Source organism: Phoenix dactylifera, chromosome 16 (assembly GCF_009389715.1).
Source record: "Phoenix dactylifera cultivar Barhee BC4 chromosome 16, palm_55x_up_171113_PBpolish2nd_filt_p, whole genome shotgun sequence".
NCBI classification, from domain to species: domain Eukaryota; kingdom Viridiplantae; phylum Streptophyta; class Magnoliopsida; order Arecales; family Arecaceae; genus Phoenix; species Phoenix dactylifera.
Window position 1 is genome coordinate 613724 of NC_052407.1, and position 17512 is coordinate 631235.

The following is a 17512-nucleotide window of genomic DNA, read 5'->3' on the forward strand; positions in this document are numbered from 1 at the left end:
TCGGCGGATTGTGCGCATGGCGAGCATTTGAATTCGAATGGCCCCATGATTGTCGCCCTTAAATGCGTGCAGGCGCGCTTGCTGCTGATGGCGCGTGCATGTTGCTGATGCGTGCGAGTGGGCTGCGCTCCAATTTAGTCATGCCATTTGGGTGCGGCCTAGCTTCTATGGCCATCAGACGGCCGAACATGGTGACCGAGCCCGCATCAAACTACACTTGGATGGGCATCTTTGCCGGGCAATTTTGTGGGGGTCTCGTCACAATGGTGCACGTGATTCAGCCATTTGTAGTTTTCACGCCTAACCTTTGCAGCAGAAGACTGCAGTCTCTACAGATACAATTTTGCTTGGCATTAAAGAACCTGTTTATGAAATGATCAACTCAAGCTGATAACTTGGTCTACTATCTTTTTTTCCTGTAATTCTAGCCTGGCGAACTTCTTGTCTTCCAATCATTATTTTATGTTTTGAACTCTGTGTACTGAGTTCATTTTTGGCAGGCATACATAAAGTACCATGTGCAATTTTTAGTATTGTGAGTTTAGAACAGGAAATGTTGATGGTTAGGATTTTGCCCCGGCAACAGCACAGTCCCAACCGATCCAAGCAGGAAAAGCGAGCTGCGTCCCCCCACGAGGTATTGTCCGCTCTGGGGCAGATCGTGCGAAGCGAGACGTAGGTCCCCCGCCCCCTCAGGGTACAGGCCTTGCGAGCTCGAACGTAGGTCTCCCACCCCTCATGGTTTTGTCCCGCAAAGGAGCCCTCGTCCGGAGGAAAGGCTTTGAAACCCTCTATTTAATGCACAGATCTTTCTGTTGAACGGTCGATATGGGACTAAATTCGAGAACCCCTCGTCATTTCTCTATTTAAAATCGCTCACAGATAGGTTGTGTAGTATGAGTAATTATGATATTCGAACTGACAGCATTCAGTGCAATGGCATCCACTTTCTCCTTTGTACCATTAACGTTGTCACTTCCATGCAACCACAAAATATGCAAGGAAAAGCACATGGAAGATCAACATGTTGGCCTGCAAGCTGTTCAGTTACGATAGAATGTTTATGTTGAGGTGCTCGAATGGTCAGTTGTTGTTACTGGAGTAGAAGTTTCACTTAAACGATAATTAGAAAGTTTTGCTTGCAACCCCCAAGGCTTAGGGAATTTTGAACATAACCATCTGGGTCTCTATGTGCGATACCTAGTTTATCTGCAAAACACCAGGAAAGAAATTGGTCATGATTCATCTTCCATTGAATCATTTAAACAGTAAGGCAGCTGTCTTTCGCCTGCACCATCAAGAAGCAGGACTTCTGAATGAGCGGATTAACTGCAGCTCCACATTATTGCATACTTTGACTGGGGCTTTTGTTGTATAATGAGTGCTGTAATCTCTCCCATCCAATCCATGAGTTGATGGGAGGCAATAATGACACTTCTATACAATGTGTGGATTTTGTGCATATTGCACCCATTCATTGCTCAGAATAATCATGGGGACCTGCACCAAATTTTTCAAAGGTGAAGTTATACTTTCTTTGATACATCATATGGAGATTCACAGAATGGAAAGAAATGTGCATAAATGAGAAAGTTCATAGTAAAATGCCACTAGTTTTTTTTTTCTTTGGTTGTTGTAGAGTCATGGGTTTTTGTTTGTTAAGAACTAAAAACAAAAGGTGCATTATGGGGTTCCACTTGGCGAACATACACCTTCAGTCAGCTGACGTTCGTATCTTCACACTTCCCATTAATTAAGCATTGGTGTCCAAGTGGTGATTTGTAATGGAATTACAAACATACAATGTGCTTTTTCTGAGCAAATACAAATATAAACTGTTAGTTGATGAGATGGATAAAGTTGCTTTATAAGTATGTAAGCCTTTGAAGGATAATTTGGGTGGATTACCCCTCCCCTTTTCTCCAGGAGGAAAAAAAAATGCTGCAGTCAAGTCTTTGAAGAATAGTACGCTTGGCAACGCTTGAGAGATTTTAGATATGGTAATACAAGGTAGTATCCTGCAAAGCCTAAACCCTTTTTCTTGTATAACGGACCAGGTCTTAATTTTCTTCTTTTTTCCCCTTTGACAAGCCCTCGTGAATTGAAACAATAGGAAACCCAGGCTTTCCTGACATAAGAAACAACAACATAATTGGCAAACAGCAAGTCCTTCAGCTTCCTAGAGTAATCGCCAGACTAGAAGAAGCTGTAAGCTAAGGAGATTGCATGGCCTGCTAGCCAGTCAGCCTCCTTGTTACTATCCCCATACTTGTGGGTAGAGAGAATAGAAACACTCCTGAAATTTCCTTATCTAATTTTGAAAAACCATCGTAATAGGAACAGCACAGTTCCATAACCAGACTGGCTATGCCCCTTCAAGATTACTGCCCAAATTGAGTTAGCATATTAGCAGTGCAGTCTTCAAAGCGGAAAAAAAAAAAAAAAGTTTGATAAGCTCTGATGCCTTGAATCAGGAGACCTGACTATAGTTAAAGGAGTCATGCAAGCCTTTCAAGAAACAAAAACTCAGAAAAGCCAGTAATCAGAATCTGAATACACGCGATGAAATTTTTTTGGAGTACAAGTCCTTAATATGTTATTTCCATAATTAATTTTTAAATCCTGAATAGTTTTCTACTTACATCTGTGCACCACAACAAAATGGATAAGAAGAGGCCATACAAAGCCTACTTCCACGCAATGGATAAATGAACATGAACACTGGCTATTACTTACAACATGTGAACTCCGAAATGCATAGCTCAGCTTAAGGCAATCATCACATCCTGGGACTGCAAGAGGTCTCAGACGGTTATTTTCTCGGTTTATATGCAAATTTGCCGATATCAATGGGTGCAACAGCCGTCCTTCAACAAAAAAGAACTGTGTCATGTGTTGGATAGCTTATAAACTATCTAAGAATAACCAAAAACAAAGATCATAAAATTTATACCTTACTGGGCATGTATTCTGCACATCTTTTAGAGGAGCACGGAGGCCACTTGCACGAGAACCCGATGAAGTGTATCTGAAGGAAGATATAAGTGACACAAATTTTTCCATTGATTTTTCTGCTATATCAGTATAATTGTTCAAATGGGAAACGTCACATCCAAAATTTCCATCAGCCTTAATATTTGCATCTTTATTGTTTAAATTAGCCACATGACAACCTGCAAGATAGGAGCACATCTATCAACAACAATGTCTTTTATCAAACAACAGCATATAAACTCTTTCTTTTTTTGAGAACTAGGACAGGAGGAACGCAGCCACAAAAAGATAAAGGTTTATAACATATATAATAAAAAAGATAGAAATATTGAAGATTATGTACAAAAATGAAATGCAAACTACTTTGACAATATGTTGCATCTGAATAGCTTATATTATGCAAGAAAATGATTATAAGGTAGTCTTAAAGATTGAGATCCATTAATCAAATCTGTAGGCAAGACATATGGGGTCCTACATAGTTTTGAGCCCAACAGATAATTTAGTATCCAAGACAAATGCAGTAGTTCTTCTATAACTGCTCATTTGTCAAAAGTCCTGGCAGCTGTTGAGAATTGGCTTTGGTTTATCTGGTAGACTTACTGTTTATTCTCTGTGGTTGGTAATGGAGAAGGAAAGCGTGTATTCACCAGAACTCTATGAGTGTGGGCTCAGCTAGTGATGGCCGTCAGTTGTGTGTTAAGGAGCAGAATGCAAGGATCTTCCTACAGGGAAGAAGAAGTCTTTTTCTGGTGTCCTTAGATCCACCCTACCATTGTTCAAGGAGTAGAATAACTCGGGTAATTCTGGACAGCAGGGAAAATTCAACGCTTTACGAGGTCATGTTGGGAGTCTACAGTTGAGTGTATGAGACTCCAAAATCTGATTGTTGGGATTCATCTATCCTCTCTTGCAATCCTTCTTTTCTCTCTTTAATAAATTATGGAGGGCTTTCCAGTCCTTTTTTACTAAAAAAAAAGATAAATGTAGTTATTAATTCATTGAGTAGACAAGAACTCTTTGAGACACTTGCGCACGCCAACACTTGCAGGCATCCATGCCCTCTTGGTCAGATGTAGAGAATATATAATCAAAACTGGAATTATTGTGAGAATCTTGTGTTGGGGGGCAAATGCCGTACATGTACACTTGCAATGGGCACTTGTCTCTCCATTTGAAGTTAATGAAGATGTATTAGTATATATGTCTCTAACATGCATAAGTCCATAAGCATGATTAATAAATAAGCTAATACAACATCATTGATCACTACAAGAACATCCATTCACGTGTTTATCAAGCTATTTCCTGTTTTCAGCATTATGAAAAGTACTGACTCCTTGCTCTCCTCCTACATCACTCTTATTTCATGAACCAAAAGGTTAAGTTACTTGATAAGTTTGAGGGGGAGCATCAAAGTATCGCAATAATAATACCTTCGAAATAATTTAGGAATAAGAATATATGAGCATGGGTAAGATCTAGGCATGTTGTTGACATCAAGCAAATATAAGTTCCTTGATGTAGTGAATGAAGATGTATTAGGTATACATGTCTCTAACATGCATAAATCCAAAAGCATGATTAGTAAATAAGCTAATACAATGTCATTGATCACTACAAGAACATTCATGCATGCGATGTCAAGTTGTTCCCTGTTTTGAGCATTATGAAAGGTACCGACTCCTTGCTCTCCTCCCACATCACTCTTATGTCATGAAACAAAAGGTTAAATAACTTGATAAGTTTGAGGAGGAGCATGAAAGTATTGCAATAATATACCTTCAAAATAACTTAAGAATAAGAATCTATGAGCATGGATAAGATCTAGGCGTATCGTTGACATCAGTCAAATATAAGTTCCTTGATGTAGTGAATGAAGATGCATTAGGTATACCTGTCTGTAACATGCATAAATCCATAAGCATAATTAATAAATAAGCTAATACCACATCATTGATCACTACAAGAGCATTCATGCATGTGTTTGTCAAGTTGTTCCCGGTTTTGAGCATTATGAAAAGTGCTGACTCCTTGATCTCCTCCTATATCACTCTTTTTTCATGAAACAAAAGGTTAAGTTACTTGATAAGTTTGAGGGGGAGGATCAAAGTATTGCAATAAGACACCTTCAAATAATTAAGGAACAAGAATCTATGAGCATGGGTAAGATCTGGGAAAGATGCTGACATCAGTCAAGTATAAGTGCACCAAAAAAAATAGTTAAGCCATATATTTCTGAAACAAATATTTAGAAGACATCAAAAGCCAATTGGTTAAAGACGATGGCAAGACTACTTTGTTGTTTAACAAAAGCATATTATAACCAATGAAGACAGGTACAAATAAATTTGGTCAAGAATTAACAAATAATAATTTAGAAGAATCAAATAAAAGAATGATTTAATTTATTCGTCATTAAAACCATTGCATACCACTACTAGCTCCTCGTGCATGCTTCAATGGCAGAGGTCCCTGAATGGATATGTTGCATTAAAGAGTGTGCAGGAGCATAATTTGGTGAAAAACCATGAATCATTAACCCCAACAAAATAAGAAAATTGAGAAACATACTCTGTGCACATTAGGGACATCGATTAACTTTCTTTTCTTGCCAGGTGAGGTTGTCTTGGAAACAGGACAGTCTTCAGGGATCTCACAGGCATTTTCCTTATTTATGCAGGGCTCCTCATTTTGACTTTTGCAATCATTGGCATCCAATAACTTATTCCTGAAATACTTACTTCTTACTATGATTTTTCTGTTAACAGATTTCATATTGTTTTCAACAGCATCCATTGCAGAGTCACATCTTTGTTCCTTTTGTGATGCTAAAAATGATTTTAGTGCTTCATGCTTTGGCTCCATTAGTGAAGGATGTTGTAAACTGAAAAAATCACCTGGCACACGTGTCATTTAAACAAACAAAATAAGTTCAAGTTAATACCTAGAAATAATGGTAAATGAGAAATATTCAAACTTACCATTTAAAGGTAACCCCATAAGCTTCTCACTTTTACTGGAAAAGTTGACTTCCATCTGATATGACAAAGAAAAATAACTTGATTCAGATCCTTTTAACTATCTAACTATGAACATGAAAGGATGTATACTGAATTGCTAGCATCACTGACAGAATCCTCGGAAGGAAGTCTACAGCCAAAGTTTTCAGAATTAGGCAAAGAGCTTTCTGTTTGGTTTATGGCATAAGTAACTGTCTCTTCAGCTGAAATAGGTGAATCAGAATCATGATTTTCAGAGCTTGGAGAAGATGATTCCGTCGTCACCAATTGCTTTGTCATGACCATTGGGGCCCTGAATTTCCGCTTTGCTTCCAGTGATGCTAGACCTTTCAATGTTAAAGAATGTCATTATGTGAACCAAGCATATACAAGCATAAATTAATGTGTTTATGCAACAAACAGTAATCTATGAAAGAGCTGTTGTGGGAAGTAAAATGAAGCTTCAAACTCAATCAGTTTAGTGATGTTTCTCAGGTATAGCGATGCACTGTTGTAGACATGATGAACAATTTTATCAACACTATTCTGAATTCAAATAATCATGCATTTATAAAAATGAAAAGGCAATAATAAAGAAACCAAATGTGACAAACAGTTGTTAATAAATCCTTGCAGATTGAGTAGCATAAAGTAGCAACGTCAGTTATACAAAAACTTAATGTTACAGATGAACAACAGGTCAACAGGTAGCAGCTTTTTAAAAGAGAAGAACTGTAAAAGCTGTTCTAGCTAAACATACAGCTAAACAAATCAATTGCTTAGTTATCATACTTGTATATCATGAGTAACAGGCATCAAACTATTGGTTGTTGATCTGACACTATTAGATTTTGTAACTGGCAATCAGTTAAACATTCAAAATTATAAAAAAGGCTTAGAAGAAAATTTAGTTGGGGAAATATCGATACTAAAATTACTAATTACATCATTATGATGTCACTTATGCATAGAATAAGACTTAAGAGTTTGACATTTGAAGTTCAGAAGAGTAACCAAACAGATGACAAACTAGTGAGTGGTCACATCACCAAAGCAAAAATAAATAATAAAAAAATAAAAATAGAGTTCTATGAAAAAGACAGAAATAAGATAAGGAACCTAAAAGTATAACCGGTGATCTTCATATGACAGTTCTAGGAGTTTGCAAACAAAGCTCATAAATTTATAATCATCATGGCTATAAAAGAACTAGCAGCATGGTTACCCAGCTGGTAGATTTATATGATAAGGATCAACTATTAATGTAAATCAACTTTTTCCATGTTGACTCAAGGAGTTTCAGGTCACTAGATTATAATACACATGAACATGGTTAAAAGTAAAAGTTATTTAATGGATACAGAAGTAATTGGTCAACACATTCTTCTGCACAGGCAAATCTAGCTTTTTCCTTCCATTTGCAGGAGCAGATTCTTTCATTGAGTATTTCCCATCAAGCATCAAGCTACCGCATGTTACCTTCCCCTGTAAATAAAATCGTATATAGCAGAATCAGGGGATAGATGTAGAAAACAGTCCCTAAAGCTTATGAATCATCCAAATATGTATAGCATAATAGTGGCTGGTAATCATGACAATATAGAGAAGCAATTTATGAGAGGAACAAGATCAAAAAAATACATACAAAACTACATGAAGTAAGGAAAATGAAAATGAATGCACAGCAGAAGAATTTATGGACTAATAGGACAGCTATGTGAATTCAGAAGATACAGGCCAACAAATTCTAACTCCTATTCATCAAAATAATTTACTTTGAGACCATGGCTAGATTCCTAAACATTGCTAAATACTGCATACCAGAAGTTTTCATTTCTGATCAATCATGATGATATGCTATTAGCCTATTATTCTGGTAGGGAACCCATAAATCCAGTACATTTCATTAGGAATATTGTACAAGATCTAATCTCCTTGTCATAATCCAATAAGTTCAAGTCCTGAAAGAGCTGAAGCCATGAATAAATTGAAATAACATTTGTAAATGCTCACTACCAGCTACATATTGCAAATGTCTTGGTCAGAGAAAATTTTCTACCAGCATGTATCAGAAGTCAATCAGCATCATCATCAGTGATGACCCTTGTGGACAGTACTTGTGACTTGATGAGCATTGTAGTATTGAACAGTTTGACCCTCAAATAGACACTGGTGACCCAAAAAGATATGGGATGGCAAGCATTATTTATGTTTATACACAAATAGTAAAATAAAGTACCAAATCACAGAAGAGTATGAAAACCGCACAAATTCAGCATAAAATCTTAAAAACTATCTGATCAACGAAAATTCCAGGATAAGTTGCATAACTTGATTTGTCAAAATTTCTTATGGCCTATTTAAGGACAGGATAGCATGATTAGCAACGAAAAACGAAAGACCAGAATATCACAAGCATTCAGAGAATGGCCTTTGTCGTTGAGTGGGCTACCAGAATTGTATAGTGCTTGTGCTGCCAGCAAGCCTAAGAAAGACATCTTAAAAACAAAATAAAGTTGAAATGACTATCTGGTCTTGAAGACCACTTGCACAAGCATGGTTCGCATGTTCCTTATACATTGTCAATTGAAGAACGATATATCTGTATTTCAGAACTAGCTAGCCAAATCATCAAATCCATCAAGAATAGTTTACCTTAACAAATTATTCTCCATAGAATAATTTGAAAAGCTGGTTTTCCAGAATAACCTGTAGAGTCTCATTTCTTCCTCTTAGTATGCAATGATATTACCAATATAACAGCAACATTTCTAGCATACTTCAATATATGGTGAGTGCAAAATCTTTTACGTATCCCCAAGATTCCATCCTTATATCCGCAAAGGATAGAACTTAACAAAAAATAAATGAGTAAAAGAGAAAAAGACAGCACAGAACACCGTAAAGAGCTCGCCTTATCCCAACTGTCTAGGCCAACCTTATACTCATAGGCCAAGAATTTCTTTTAGGGCTACCTCCAATCAACGTCAGCAGAATAGGTACCGGGCACTGTACCGGTTGCCCAATAGAACGAGTCGGTATGGGCCCGCGTCGTGCCTGGCCGGGCCTGTACTGACACAGTAGAAGAGATGAGGGAGAGGGAGAACAAGAGAGGAAAAGAGAGGCCCTCCTTCCTTCCCCTCCCTCTCCCTCTCCCCCCGCTCTCTCTCACACTCTCTCTTTTCCTCTTTTCTCTTCTCCTTCTCTCCCTCCGGCGATGGCGTCTCAGTTTCAATGCCGGATCCGTCCCAGTCCACCACCGGTATGGCCTGGGCCGTCCCAAACCAGGTGATTCAGGACGGTTCCACAGACCTTGCCTCCAATGTTATTACAAGAGACAACCTAGACAATGTTGGCCTGCTTCCACCACTATTAGGCTAGTATGCAGCATCATCTAAAATAAAGGGGCACCCTAGGATTCACAAATGTTGAATTTTGGATTTATTTCATAGTTTGAAACAAGGTCCGCTGTACCGACCATATCGACGTACCAGTAAGCACCGATACCGGCACGGTACCGGTACCATACAGAACCGAACCGGTACTATACCAGTTTGGCTGGTTTGGGCCAAAAACCAAAAAAAAATTGAGGTCGGTACGAGCCGGTCGGTACGGGCCAGTACCGACCGATACGGGTTGCGAATAGTCGGAACCGAAAAATATAGCTGTACCATACCGGTTCCATTCAGTACCGGTACGTACCGGCCCGTACCAACCTGTACCGATCGGTACGGCAGACCATGGTTTGAAATATTTTTTGTCACTAGCTGTCAACCTAATGTGGCCTCCATCTTTTTTCATCCAAGCTTGGGTCCATCGTTGGTGATGTTGGAGCACAAGATATCATGGTTTAGAAAACAAGCATAGGATAGAACAAGTGACGGTAATGTTAGCACCACTTCAAAGGCTCAGAGTCTCAGAATCTAATTGATTGGTTAGGTTACTGCTCCTAGTGAATTATTTTATGATGATAAGCTATCAAGGGATGAAAAGAAAATCAAAAATGGCGATGTACCTAGCAAGCAAAAGCTTACAAATTCACAATAATCCTATCTAAATGGCAAACACTGAAATCTAGATGAGCACCTAAGGTCAGTTATCTACCCTTTCCACATCACCCCTGCATCTGTACCATTCTAAATTCTCCCTTCATTAAGGCATGAGTAAGTTCAAAGGAGTGAATTTCTTACGAAGACTGTTCACATAGGATAACTACTCAAATTAAACAAGCCAATTCGCTCATGGAGCTCAATATGACAAACTATCACCAGGCACAGCATACAATATAAACAAGAATAAAAAGTAAGTCCATCACCAATAAACTTGCACAAAGCAGATGGCTCATCAAGAAATTATGATATAAGTGGAATACCTTACATTCCATAGCCATTTTTATTAATAGCATGTTAAATTATTAGCATGCTAAAAAGAGTGGTATTTTTATCACAAACTTTTATAAGAAAACAGGAAAAAACAACCATATAAAGGAATGGTATTGATATATGACAAAAATAGGTCAAAGATGTTCCATATAAAGAATTAGACCATGAAGTGGATGATACTTCCCTTGGCAAGGGAAGATGGTTGTCAGTGTGTACACATGTCTGTGCACATGCATGCACACGACCTGCCATCAAAAAAGTTAGATGATGACATATATTGAATGTCTGAACCGAGTAATGGATGAAAGATACTGACTTTATGAAGCAGAAGTTCATAATAAGCACTAAAATACATGTGTAATCCATCATAAAAAAATCAAACCGATTCAATTATACCTGGAATGGCATCTTTGTTAAGGGATCAAGATCTCCTTGAGCTATGCCTTTAGCTACATTTTGTGGTAACCATGTATGACAAGTTAAGAAAAGATGTTATCACAATGAAAAGGACGTACATGAAAGTAATACATCTATAAAGAATTAATTAAACTTGATATCAAGGATATGGGCCCAAAAAATCCAAGTCTTCGCCAAGGCCATGAGAAACATTTGATAGATGCACAATGTCTTCTTTTACAGGATCATAAACTCTCTGATGCTGAAAAGCCCATATCGCTTTCTTGAAAGTTTCTTCATAAAGAGGTGGGACAGAGACAGCACTGTACCGTAAGTGCTTAATTACCTGAAATAAATAATCCATCAAACACATCATTCATTTGAATGCACTGAAGTTAGAAATTAAAGGTGTAGCTTCAATATGGAAGAACTGTTACAACCAACGGGGATAAATGACGTATATTTTTGTCCTCAGTTCTCCACTGCAGATCAGACATAACCACTGCCATTTTTAACATGTCATACAAACTTCAGATAGTCTACCATTTCAGTCCAAATATCACATTCAAGAGGTCCATAACTAGATAGTGAAATACCCAAGTTAGAGGGATGAGAAAGATGACTAATCTTCACTTTTTAGGTTAAAATGCAAGTAATCATTGTTTTCCCATATGCCACGTCACATTTATTGGTCAACACCTTGAATCTAGATATTAAGTAAGGCCTTTCGAAGTGCTGTCAGCTCAGAATTATTTTGCTTCATTCACTTTCAGATATATTAGTCCTCAACTGTAATGTTTAGTCAGCACAACACCAATCAACAAGTGCACCAGCTCAACCAGCTTTAATGATCACATAAGACTCAGGGAGGGATGGAAATAAACAAAAGCATACACATGGTGATACAAGGGAATTTGAGAATGCAGGCTCTTGCAATGTTGGAAAAGAATGAATTCACAAACTAAGTTACTATGATATTAAATTATCATACAAAATTTCTTCCCCAGTATTCTCACATCTCAACATTTTCCAAAGCACCACTTCACCTTCCCATACCACTATCAATTGGGCAACTTGGATTTGGCTTCTGTCATTAGTACGCTGAGAATCTCCTTATTCTTTTCTTGCTCTTCATATAGCAGCGAACTAATTAAACACATAAAATTATAACCTAGCATAGAAAAAACAGCCATGCAATGGGAAAAGCTAGCAGTGATGACAGAAAGTAGACATAATTGTGTTTTGGTTCTGAACAGCTGTCCTATTGGAAAAAACTAAAAGTAATGGTACAGACATGAAAACTATTACAGCTTGGTTCTTTCAAATTGGACTAACACTATCCTACAACTGAGAGTATTTATTGGAAATGGACAATGAAGATAAAATCATAAATTCAACTAAGAGAGCAATTATGACAAAATGGGGAATGAAGACATGAACAAAAATGAAATCCACTCCCTCACACATAAGTGCACTCAGCATCAGCACACAGCCACACATGCCAAACCCCCTGCCATGAGCACATGCATTTGAGTGTTGGTGCATCCCTTCATGTTCTAGGTTTATGTGACCAGTCAGCATTACATAATTATCATAGCATATTAGAGTTCACATAACAATAAAGAATGCATTGATAGAAATATTTCACTCTTATGAGTGCATCAGCAATTCAATGCTAAGTTACTCTTTTAGGTATATTATTTATTTGTTGTCAATAACAAACATTGAAACATGTGCATAGAAATTTTTCCTCTACCTTCTCATAGCTTTTTAGCTTCTGGACAAGTGCATGAGCCCGTTTGACACCCATACCAGGCAATGACTGCAGGTAGTCGCATCCACTAAAAATGCACATCTCAAGTAACATCTGTTTAGTAAATCCAGTAAAGTCCAGCTCCTTATTCTGGCCTAACTTTGAACTCTGAAACTCGACTCCCTGCCCAAATTTGTCCATTTTGAAGATAATCTAGAAGAAGTATCTTGAGAATTAGCATCTCATAAAACAAGGCAATGATAACAAAACAAACAGATTACTATAGAAAGGAGCACATAAAGAGAAAGAAGGGGGAAGCAGGGAAAGGTGCCATAGCACATCATAAAGCAGACAACCAGGTCATCTAACAAATACTTACTCTGGAACAGCCAAATGGAATAAAGTCTGAGTCCTCAGTAATGACTGCATCAACAAGCTTGTTCATGGACAGGAATGTCATTTGAGCATCAGCCTCATAAGGTGCCACAATATAATCAACTTTTTCCTGCTTCAAGACCTGCAATAGAGCATTCGTAATTTACTGTATATATTGCAATTATTTGTGAATGAAGATACAGACAGAGAATCAATTATGAAAAAGCATAAAATGGTTAGTTTTAGAATGGCAAGAAATGTGATTTCCATATTGAAAGTGAACAGTTCAAATAGTTGTATCTTCAAGATTATGGAATATTATTTTATACTACCTGTATTAATTCAAAAGCGATAGAAGGTGAAATATCAACAGCCTTTTGGTAACATTCATAGGCGGCAGAAGAATTGCCAGTTGCCTCATGTTCCATTGCACGCTCAAGATTTTCTTTCCTTGCCCTGCATTATAATAAGAGTTTATAGCATGAGTTAGGATTTTTTTTCCCCGACAACTGATAAAGCACGAACATGATTTACTATCAGGAGTGTCAGAGTTAATGCCCTTAAAAAAAATTATAAGTTGCACCTTTTCTTTTTGTACCTAATAGACTGTTAAAATGTAGCAACATTTTCACAGCAAGACAGTGGCCTCTATTATTATACTTCAATGCATGCAATCAAAATGAAAATATGGTGTTACAAATGTATCTTCTAAAGTTCTTTTTTTGGTTCTTGTAAAACCAGAACCACATAACTAATTTTGACTAGTACCTTGCCCGCTTCATTTCCTGGTCACTCTTCATTGGCAGAAGCCCTCCATCAAATACAAGAATAGGTTTGACACCATGATGCCGTAACATATTTACTCTATGCATGCAATAATCAATATGCCTGGAAATTCAAGATCATAGTTAATTTCATTTAATATTGTATAAATGAAATATGAAAAATAGTCATTATAGGTTGATATACAAATCTGTTTCCCAAATAGTCAATAAAGTAGATATACAAAGATGATACCAATGAGTTTCTGTGTTTCAACCTTCGAGGAAGCATGTATATTTCAAATTACTCTATTAAAGACTAGGCATGAATGACAAAATTAAACTTTGAGAAGCACCACTATGAAAACAAAAAAGTATGAAAGACTTAAATCCTAACTATTGAAGCCTTTGCTACAGACTTGCTGGCTTACATATGGTGAATATGAAAAACAGAATTACTGAAAGATGAGGTCAAAAAGGAATGTTTGTGGCATTGAAAATAGAAAATAAAAAAAAAACATAAGCTTATTGATGATTATTGCAAACAATATAAAAGGAACTCTAAATAGAATTTTGAATGGAAAGAAAAAAGGACATATTTGCTACTATGGAGCAGTGATAATTGGCAACTATTTATCTAAATAAGTGAGATGCTGTAATGGCAGAAATTGACACTTTATAACAAGGTTTAAAGCCATTGTTATCTTTTCGTACAACAAATGCAACTGTTTGGTTTTTTAGGGCAAACAGAGACATCAAAGTGACAAGGAGATCGCGAAACTAACTAGTTGAGTTAGAAACTCCATTCCATGTTCTCAGGGCTTCTTATACTTTATCGTCATGCACACTATTGACAATCAGGGAAATGGATAGTGTGAATTTACAAAAAAGGCCAGAAGAGTATAAATTATCCATCGTAAACTTGCAAGTCCAAACATGTGAACATATTCGCATGCATGAAATTAACATAATTGGAATACAAATTTCCATTCCCTGTTTTCAAGGGCTTCTTGTTCATTTTTCATCATTCACAAAATAACAATAATCATCAACCGAGAAAATTTGTAGCATGAGCATTTTTATAGTCCACATGAGCATGTTTATGAGGTGAGCAGGTATAAGATAAGTTTTGATATCTTGCTCGTTATTTCATTTAACAACAAGTGGCAAGGAAGTAGTGTACAATTATAAGATCAGATAATCTTTGCACTATTACGAGTTCCCTCCCTTTTCTTATTCATCTTCCTTTTGTGCAGGTTTGTCTTAATATCTATATAAGCAGGCACTAGGGGGAAAAGGAAAAATTTAAGAATTAGACCCAAGGAAAGGGGGAGAAAAACAGATGCATGTTGCATTATCTCTTCTGTGATTACTGCATTATTTTTCCTCTTTCAGTAAGGGGGGAGGGTGCATATTCGTTCCTTGTCTTGTTTATTTTAAAACGGAAATTTTTCTCAGCAAAAGTATGATAAGACGGGGAAAAGGAACCGACAAGTTATACCCAAGAAAAAGACGGAATGTGAAATCATCTTTCCACGACCACAAATTTCTTCCTTTTCTTTTCCATACGGGTTTGTTCAAAAGAAAATCATAGAGAAAGAGAACAAATATTCCAAACGAATTCGTCCCAACTTTAAGAAAGAAAGGCAGACCTGTGTCAAACTCTCTTTAGACGATCAAAAATCCCTTTCCCTCCTTCCTTCAGATGGGTTCGTAAAAACATAGAAGAACGCGAAAAGATTAAAAACTCGTAGCAGAAATGAGGAAATAACATTGACCCAACTTATAAATTCCACCTTTTGTTCTTTCTTTTCGTTTGAGATTTGTTTAACAAAAACCTCAATGCATTAAAAAAATTGGAAAAGGAAAATTGAAACAAAAACTCGCGGCCAAATGAGGCAAAGATTGAGGGAAAATGAATCAAGAACAGAAACCCAGAATCAAAAAAGGGAAAAGATTGCGAAAAGAACACAAATACCCTTCTTTATCTCGTATTGGTGCATGAATTGAAGAAGAATCACGAAACTTTCTCGCAAGAAATGAAACAAGAACCGGAGGAAAGGGATGGAAGAATGGATACAGTACTTGCAGGTAGGCAAGCCCTTGCAGAGCTGGACGCTGCAGGAGAGGGCGCCCTTGTGGAGCCAAGAATAGGTGTCCACCGCCACGGTCTGCCCTCGGAGCTCCTCCACGTTGATGGGCGCCATGATCGACTTAAGCTGGGGGAGAAGCCCCTGGATCCCCATTCCCAACCCCTCCTCTTCGATCGATCGATCGTCCTCTCTTCCCTCCCAACCCCAATCGATCGATCGTTCCCTCTTCTCTCTTCTCCTCTTTCCCTTGTTTCCCCTTCGCTCGCCTCGTAGCTTGCTTGCCCCCAAGAAATAATAAGAAGAGGGAGAGAGATCGGGCGGGAAACGAAATCGGGGAGATATGTCACGTGCTGTTCGCGTGTCCTTAGAGTTTTAGGTTTTGCCGTAAATGTAAAGTGGTACAATAACGGTCAAGTATTTAGCACTCGCGTTAAGAATATTTGGTCCCGTCGGGGCAGGAGCCGAAAAATCGAATCTCAAAGCACATTTGGCTCGTTTTTAGTTCTCATGATTTAAGAAAGGTCTACTCCGTGAAATAAACCGTTTGGAAAATAGTTTAAAGATTTTTTTGACGAAAAAAAAAAAAGAAGCATAAATATCCTCCTAAATATCAAATTTTGTATGAATATCCTCCTAAAATTGATATTTGCATGTATACTTTCACCAAACACTTATTTTGCTATTTTATCCCTTTTTTATCCTATTTTTTGCATATATACTCACACCATCTAATGCTGTTAAAAAATTAATATTTTCAAATTTAAAATAACTAAAATATCCTCAATGGGTAAATATTAATAAAAAATATTTATATGGATATACAAGCAAATAGTAATTTTATAAAAATATTTATATAATTTTGCATATTTAGAAAAATATATATACAAAAAAAATTCTGTCATTTGACTCTTGAAAATTCTATCACAAGCTCTTTATTTCTTCCACATATATATATAGAGAGAGAGAGATTGATAATCTACTCTCTGTTATGGTAGGTTATCAATCTATCCATTTTTCCGTAGACAAAAAATATCCTTACTTTTTATAACACTTATAGGTATTTATGTCTTTTTACAATTCTACATTAATTCACCCTCTCAACCCCCCAATTAATACTTTCTCTTTCTCTTCGGTATATATATGTTGGGGGGAAAAATGGACCACCCCACAAATACAATTAAAACACCCAAATCCGACAGCAAGTCGAGCTCATAGGCCGGGCACAGAAGGACGAGCTCCGAAGGCTGCCGAGCTCAGAAGGCCGAGCTCCGAAGACTGCCCAGCTCAGAAGGCTACCGAGCTCCGAAGGCCGAGCACAGCAAGCCGAGCACAGAAGGCCGAGCACAGCAGGTCGAGACCAAAAGGCTGCCGAGCTCAGAAGGCCGAGACCAGAAGACCGAGCATAGAAGGCTGAGCTCCGAAGGCTGCCAAGCTCCGAAGGTCGAGCACAGAAGGCTGCCGAGCTCAGAAGGCCGAGCACAGCAGCCGAGCACAGCAGGCCGAGACCAGAAGGCTGCCGAGCATAGAAGGCTGTCGAGCTCAGAAGGCCGAGACCGGAAGGCTGAGCACAGAAGACTGAACACAGATGGCTGCCGAGCTCAGAAGGCCGAGCACAGAAGGCCGAGCTGACCTTAGAAAGCCGACCTCGTCGTCTATATGCTGCGGCCATGCCCTGCAGCAGCCTCACCGCACCATGCTTTACTTGCCGGCCACGCCACGACATATCAATCAGGAACCATAACCTGCTACGACTGTC

The 17512-nt window shown here is 37.9% G+C and overlaps 1 protein-coding gene across 1 annotated transcript; it reads right to left on the reverse strand.

Annotated features, from left to right (window-relative positions):
• Positions 1-2565: 2565 nt before the first annotated feature.
• LOC103710190 (exonuclease 1) lies at positions 2566-16003 on the reverse strand. Its single transcript, XM_008795833.3, has 14 exons — positions 15749-16003; positions 13671-13790; positions 13235-13358; positions 12907-13044; positions 12531-12740; positions 10945-11120; positions 10775-10847; positions 7358-7481; positions 6129-6343; positions 5979-6033; positions 5569-5894; positions 5430-5469; positions 2954-3173; positions 2566-2867 (listed from the first exon to the last, which is right to left on the reverse strand). Exons 1-14 carry the CDS (start codon positions 15907-15909, stop codon positions 2813-2815), a joined length of 2037 nt encoding a protein of 678 aa, XP_008794055.2. The 5' UTR covers positions 15910-16003; the 3' UTR covers positions 2566-2812.
• Positions 16004-17512: the final 1509 nt, after the last annotated feature.

Coding starts and splice junctions, on each gene's coding strand:
- LOC103710190 (XM_008795833.3), bottom strand. CDS start 15,909: ATGGGGATCCAGGGGCTTCTCCCCCAGCTTAAGTCGATCATGGCGCCC. Junction 13,791..15,748: donor AAGGGCTTGCCTACCTGCAA/GTACTGTATCCA, acceptor TTGAATTTCCAG/GCATATTGATTATTGCATGC. Junction 12,741..12,906: donor TTCCATTTGGCTGTTCCAGA/GTAAGTATTTGT, acceptor TACTTCTTCTAG/ATTATCTTCAAAATGGACAA.